We start from the raw sequence: 7,722 nt of genomic DNA, 5'->3' as shown, positions 1-7,722 counted from the left end.
AGAGTGAACCTGGTCAAATAACAGCCCCCCCCATCCCCAATCTGTCCATCAGCCTAAAGGTCAACACAGAGCTGAGGCCTCAGTCACCTTCTTAACTGTTCCCCCTACAGGGCAACGGCCATTACACAAACATCTCACAGATGACAGTCGGTTAAATTAGAAAACTGAGTCAGATTGGAGGGATGTGCAGGAATAAACACTGTGACACATCAGCATTGAAATCTATAAAGTTTAGGGTTGGAATAAATGACTTTTAATGGAATCGTAACAAGATCTCCTCTGCTGTCATCTGATCGTCTGTCTGGGTTTAAACTGCTCGACAAACGAGGGATGTTAGCAGAAAGTTACGAGAGGAACAATGCGGTAATTCCACATTAACGATGATTCTGAGTGTCACTGAAGCCTCGGGCAATCATCAGTGACTAAACACACCCACTGCACCCTGAGTTTAAATTGCTCCGCGGAGGAAAGGAAAAGGTCTTTCTTCCACCTTCACCTCATGTGAGTTTCTAAAAAAATTCTGATGATTATGTTTGTTATCAGATGTACATTTTATGTAATTTTTTTGAAAAAAGTTTATATATTTTTTAATTACATTTTCTATGTGAGACCAAAGATAGATTCCCTGCCTTTGTAGAACAAACATTTTCATGTTCTCTTCTTATCTAAACTTCTGCTGAAACTGTGACTGTTAACAAACAAGCTCGCTAACCTGCTAACAAGTTGGCTCACTCGCTAACTTGTCAATACATTTGTTTGCTTGCCAACTTGCTAACAAGCTTTCTTACCTACTAACACACTTAATAACTAGCGAAAACTTTGCTGAGTCATCAACATGTTTCCTAACTTTTTAACAATATAGCTTAACATGTTTACTAACTTTCCAACAAGCTAGCTTAACATGTTGCTAACTTTTTAACAAGCTAGCTTAACATGTTTGCTAACTCTCTAACAAGCTAGCTTAATATGTTTGCTAACTTTCTAACAAGCTAGCTTAACATGTTTGCTAACTTTATAACAATCTAGCAAACTCGCTAAATTGTAGCATGTTTGTTAACTTGCTAACAAACTAACAAGCTTGGAAAGCTACTAGATTCAGTGTATAGAATAAAGACCTAACTAAATGTTAGCACACTTGTTAGCTTAAAAGGTTTTGCTTCCCTCTGCTTAATGTCTCTTAGATACAAACAACAAAGCTTCTAAAAGCAAACATCTTGAAGTAAATGTTTTGCAGATGTGTTGAATTCTGCTTTGTCACTGCAGTCCGAGCCTGAGCTACTGGGACCTTTTCATACTCTCTGAGAGATTGAGATATTGTGCCGGGGGAATGGTCGGATTATCGACCGTCTGCCAGTATCACATTTTTGCTTTAATCATTGGTTGTACGGCCAAAAACCATTTACATCCTCCCAGTCTGGATATTTTAGATTGGAACCACAGAATGAGTCATACAGAGCAGACTGAATCTGGGCAGCCACACTGAAATGTCATGCCCACTTGACCTCCTCGGGCACATTCAAGGAGCTGCGCTAGAGCAGAAGGAAGCACGCAGAAAGAATTACTGGCACAAGGCTTTAAAAAGAGCAGTGTGTGTGTCCGTGTGTGTGTGTATGTGTGTAATGCCAGACTTTTGTAATACCCTTGCTTTCAACGGAGATCATGAAATTCCTAGATTCCCCTCATCTGCTGGCTAAAATGAAAAAACAAATGGAAATAGAAACCGGTTTGACCCTTTCATTGAAGAATATCTAGAGCGCTAAGATTATACATAAATAAAGGAGGCAATATCGGGGTTTCATTCCGTATCTACCCTAACAGTAGTCGAAATGTGTCTGTGTGCTCAAGCTGAAAAGTATTGTTCTACTAAACAATATTTAATTTTGTGTGTTGTATTGGAAATGTTTTTTGCTCACATAAAGGAATCCAAATGAAACGTATACTCTGTGCCTCTGCAGTGCCTCATTTAGACGGAAGAACACAGCGATCTCCCCAAATTGTTTTTCTTAAGGTGATCGTATTTATGGTTTTCCAAAACAAAATAGAACAAGACTCATCAGGTCCAATAAAGATGATTCGACTCCACTTGCCATGATTTAATGTTCATGTCGCGTTATAAAACAACCGCAGCCATAAAAGAGGTCCCTTCACGGCGCTGATGTCCATCTGCGCAGATGGCAGTCTCCTGTGTGTTCGGTGTCAGAAGGCGCCTGACACCAAAGACCGAAAGCCAAAAACCGTATTGCAGCAGCTGGTTGTACGCAGTTCATCACCATTCTGCCTCAGGGACCTTTAAGTGATTTCTCTCTCCGTCTATTTTTATAGTCGGTCCGGGGGAGGTTTGTTTAACTAGATTAGAACTCTGTTTTAATCCTTTTAATACAGCACATCCAGTGTTGACAACGCTCAAATCACAGTATTTATATCCTACCTTTCAGTGGCATTTCAGTTACTTTCACTTCTCCTTTCAAACTATTTGTTTTTCATTTTAAGAGGAGAACAGGCATGTTTTATTTGTATGGTTGAGACAGATACACACAGGGATTAATGTAGTTATATAGCCAGGAATGAAGCCACCATTTGGTGGACCGTGTCACCCCCCCCCCGGTCCTATTTCCTAAACACAGGGTACTCTGGATACGGATGGCTGCCTGATGCATGTTGAGTTTAATGGTTGTATTGTATTGTATTTGCAGTACAGCGTGGATACATAAAGAGTGAGGACCAAACTGCTAAATTATCTAATCTAGTGCTGTGTGAGCCAATGGTGGGACAATGATAGGTGTTGTTGCTTGTGATTTGATTAAAAAGAGATAAAGGTCAAGTTAAGCAATCACTGATTTGCTCTCTGGGTTTTGTTGGCGGGGTCGGGCCGGTGATGCCCGTAGTATAAACTCATTCACTGGAATCACTTGGCATAAAGGCAGGTCTCAGTGCTCGCCCAAAGACCAGAGAGCTGTACAAACATAACATGTGTCGTATCCGCACTGATGACTCTCTGCTTTTTGAGAGCTCAGACTTTTATACTCACAGCCCAGAGGGTTGTGAGGTTTGCTGCCTTGCTGACTAGGCATGTTTAAGGCTGCAGTTGAGTCCAGCTCTTTAAATGCTCTTGCTCCAACACCCCTGCACTCTCCCCAGTAACTCAGTGGGCTTAAGAGAGATTGACACAGACTTCAGTGGTCAGTGCTGGCTTATGTACCTGACACTGACTCAGCAGTTAAATTTGAGATACAGTTTGGACTGCTCAGTTTGACATTCTATCAGAGAAACTGTATTTTAAGGAACTGTAAGCCTGGGCCATGACCAGAATCAGCCCCTTGTTCACTTCTTCCTATGTACTCAGTGTTGAAGTTTACTCTTAATACTAAGATTGAAAGAGTTTGGACATTCATATTTAAATATGTGTTTCATTTTTTATTCAGTTGTGTCCATCTTTAGGGTACTGTATTTCCCCCCAGGAGTTCTGACACTAAAATGATGGAGTGTGAATATATTAAAGTATACATAGACAATGATTTGATTTCAGGTTGATAGTAAAGTCATAAATCTTGGAGGCATTTCGTCAAAAAACAACCAAGTCATAAACAAATTGAAATGTGATCTTGTTTAGTGCTAGATGAGTTCAGAGATCATCAAAGTTCTAACATTTCATCCTGTGGTGACCACAAATGTTTGTACCAATTTGAATGGCAATCCACACAACATTCCTGAACATATTCCAAATTAATACTACTTGAAGGAAAATCGGAGGAAATTCAATTTGAGTAGGATTCATTCGGGGCCTAAACATTTTTGTAAGAAATATTCCTCCATTCCATATGATTGTATTTTTGGAGATATTTCAGTTATGACTAAAATGATGGACCAAGTGACCGACTGAACAACCTCACAGCTGGCATTCCTAAAAACCTACCATATGCAGTCTGTATTTTATGTGCATCTGGCAGGTGTGATTGTCAGTTAACGTGAAGGCTGAGGTCCAAATATCAGCAACAGCACTAACACTGCTGACCTAAGAGCAATTATCTCAAGTCACAGTGAAGTAATGGAGCTTGACCTACAACCCTGAATCAATATGGATGTAAGCTTTTAGTACTAATAGATATTTGTCGTCTTTCCTCCTCTGGAATCCTTCCACTTGCAGCTCTCGCATGGTGATCTCTAATGATTATGCCCAATCGTTCCAATTATTCAAAGCAATCCCTGCTGTAGGACGCCCATGTTGATAAAGCAGCTGCTACAAATGTGATGGCAAGAAAGACACGTGGATCTTTGAGGGTCAAGTTGAGGGATTTATTAGAGAAGGGTGAATATAAAGGTACTGTATGCAGGGATTTCTATTCTCTGAGCAAACCACAACTACTCAAACCTCTCCGTCTATATTTATACGCTACACAACTTCCAATCAAGGTCATCGTAGTTAGTGATGTATTAATTAAATAAATGAATTTAAAAAGGCAATACAACAGACCATCAGTGTCTTTTGGAAAAAAAACACCATATGGATTATTATTATGATCGTCAGGAACGAGGAAACTACTTGGATGCTGACACTTCCAGGTATCTTTAACATAAGTTATTCCTATCACTACAGGTTAACATTCAAATTGAAAAAAAGAATATCGAGGGGGAGCATATACCAACATCGATATTCCCCCTTTAGATTAACTTCTCTACTGTACCATTCAGGATTTCCATTCAGACAGTTTAAATGTGTATACAAGCAGCCAGTCAGTAGCACGTTAATGATATAGCTAGAACATCAACTGCCACAAATTTTTAACATGACACTTCCTCCCCTGATATGTTTCTTTTATTTTTTTTTTCAACTCCCATATTTTCAAAAGTATTGTTTGTGTCACATTTTGGCTCTCACATAATAAGCTACAATAAGACCGATAAATAGTGTTGGGTGTGTGCTGGCCACGAGGCCCACAGTGTTCCAAGGAGCCGCAGTGTGGCAGTTTAATATGTACTGTAGTCCTCCTGAGATGTCACCAAGCACACACAGGGCAAACAGAGGCGGGGTAACACAATGTAAAAAGGGACTTTTTTTCTTCAACTTGTCAGCGTCATGTTTTGTCGTTTTTCTGGGGTACGTATGACGAGGTGTTGCTTTCTTTCTTAGAAGGAGTCCATGGCCTTGAATTCACTGAGGGCCTGGACGGGGGAGATGTGTTTCTTCTGGGAGCCTCGTCGAACACGTGTCTGACACTCCTCGGGTTTCTCCCTTTTCACCAGCGGCTTCTTCTCCGGGGCCTTCATACGCCAGGACACCACGGGTGAGTTGACCGCCGCTGTTCCGTACACCTTCTGGTACTTGGTGGATGCCACGTAAGATGCCTTTACAGTCAGCACCACTGCGTTCATTAGGTTCTTGGCTGCCTGGATCAGGGAGGTGGCACTGTCCAACTGCAGGAGGGCAAGGACAGTCGGAAAGGGAAGAGAGAGAAACAGGAAGGGTCAAGTCAAGTTAGTCAACGTGTCTCTTACAAGGAAAAGTGCCACACTTTCTTGAGCAAATAAGGGATGATTAGGCTACATACAGCACCTAGGAGGTCTGTGCCATGACAGGCAATTAAGCAGGATAAAAACATGGCCATCGCTATATGACATCTTATTTTAGCAGGCCTTAATTAGCAGAGACAGGGGTCAGGTGTACCTCTGTCTCCGTCTGTTTTGTTTGGCTGACATTTAAGGGTCGGCGGCCAGTGGGCCTCCTTCTACCTCCTGCTGAGACGAGTCAACTGTGCAGATTTAATGAGCGTGGACTCCAGCTGGCCACCATGAAAAGGTTAAAATCTCAGCAGGACTCGCAAAACTCATGCGAGACAAACTATAATAGAGTCCTGAGAAATCATGAAGAACTGTTTTGATAACAAGATGCATGGAAATCCAAAGCATAGGTAAAAAGCCAAGTCAGGTTTTAATTCGCCACAACACATCAAACTAAGATAAGTTACGATCAGCTTTATATGTCACGTACACATTTATACATGGTACAATGTGCAATGAAGTGTGTTATTGTGACTGCATCCAGTTTTAAAATAGTAAAATAAAAGACAAAATATAAAAATAACACAAAGCAAGATAAGTCAAACAAAACTGTGCGATTTCTCTGCTTTATCCCGTGATAGAGAATTTGATTCTTAAATTCAGTGTAATGGCAGATGCAGAGTAGCATGAAGCTTGTGTCTCCTTTTAAAAACTCTGTATATAAGGAACTGACTAGAATTAAATCATGTTACAACAAATTACTTTAGTCTTAAAAATCCACAGACATTTTGTTAAAGCTCTACAGGTCTGAAGGGTATTCTTTTCTGATGTCAAAATAATTTCTGTCTGTCCTTCCACTATGCTTCTTGGGATTTCGTAAATGTTTTGCAAGTTAAAATCAAAATCTGCTTCAGTAGGTTTATCTGACAGTGTGTCAAATGCTGTTAAGATGGTCAAATCCGAACTTCTGACAATAAATGAAAACTGACTTCATATCTGTTCAAGGCCCAAAGAAAGCATTATGGGCTAAGAATCTAATTGTACCTTTAGCAGTGATTATCAGGTTCATGATTCATAAAACACACAAAAGGAATAAAGCCTGCAGTGCATCTTCCTTGTATTATTACCTGGTAATCGGTCTAAAATAATGGCGTCAGCCTTAATATGCATGACCCTTTATCTGCTCTTCCAAGCTTTCTTTTGACCTTGAATTAAAAGGTCCGCCCACCAGCAGTGCATGGCATGAAATCCAGTGACTCTATCCTTTGAGTGTATCTATGGCATCACTGATAAAAACTGACCGAGTGCTGATCTGTATGGATAGACTGTAAGAAACAGACAAACTGTGAAAGTACTGCACCCTACCTCTCCTTTAATAAGACAATCGCTTGTCAGTTGTGCCGTTGCACTGATTTAAGCAGAACATTGCGTCAGCTTTGTAAAAGCAGAGGGAAAATGTGTTTTAAACCGAACTTAGAGGCAAATATTAAACTAGTGATTCTTTATGTCCAGGTTTTATGTCATGGTGAAAGTGCAGTTATGCCCATTTAGGTTGTGATCTGGTCATGTTTGCCAACAATAACTGCTCAGGAGCTTTTCCAACATGGCTGCTGTGTGGTGAAGCTTGACTATGATATGACTTTTTATAAACTTACCCCAGACACAATGAGCTCTCCGCCCAGGTTCTGAACCTCAGCTTTCACCTTGCTGCAAATGTTGAGCTGATGGCAGTACAAGGCAATTCTCTGCAGGTAGGCCAGCAGATCCTGCTTGCACGCTGAGTCAGGGCACTGGATGGGAAAGAGACACAAAGAGAAACAGTCAGAACACACATAACATATCTTTAAGTTGTCATTGTTTGTGCGGTAACATGAACATGATCTTTTTAATGTGCTGTCTATAGTCTGACTTAGTGGTTGTGTTGCTGAGAACCAACAGAGGTGCAGTGTTGACAGTGAAGATTATTTTGTATGAGTGACTCCTGACATTGAGGGACAGCTATCACCATGGTAACAATGTCTTATTATGGACTGAGAACTCACGTTGGTCAGCAGTCGAGCCTGACAGGTGGCGTACTGGTTATTCAACTTCTGATTTTACAAAAATGAACCTAGTGGTACAAATATTAAATATACTATAATATCACCTTTTTTTTTTGGGGGGGGGGGGGGGGGCAACAGTCAGACAGAGTCTACCTTTTTTATCATTGAAAAATCATCTGGATCT

At 40.7% G+C, this 7,722-nt stretch overlaps 1 protein-coding gene across 1 annotated transcript in view; it reads right to left on the bottom strand.

Moving 5' to 3' along the window:
- Positions 1-4,279: 4,279 nt before the first annotated feature.
- The window catches only part of ctnna2 (catenin (cadherin-associated protein), alpha 2), a 276,055-nt gene continuing 272,612 nt past the window's right edge, over positions 4,280-7,722 (bottom strand). The window contains exons 17-18 of the mRNA XM_062388807.1: positions 7,152-7,286; positions 4,280-5,412 (exon numbers count right to left, since the gene is read on the bottom strand). Coding sequence (XP_062244791.1) covers positions 5,125-5,412; positions 7,152-7,286 — 423 coding nt within the window. The 3' untranslated portion in view covers positions 4,280-5,124. The remainder of the gene's footprint in view (positions 5,413-7,151; positions 7,287-7,722) is intronic.

This window comes from Platichthys flesus, chromosome 5 (genome assembly GCF_949316205.1).
Source record: "Platichthys flesus chromosome 5, fPlaFle2.1, whole genome shotgun sequence".
Taxonomy (NCBI): domain Eukaryota; kingdom Metazoa; phylum Chordata; class Actinopteri; order Pleuronectiformes; family Pleuronectidae; genus Platichthys; species Platichthys flesus.
This window is presented reverse-complemented; position numbering and strand designations above follow the sequence as displayed.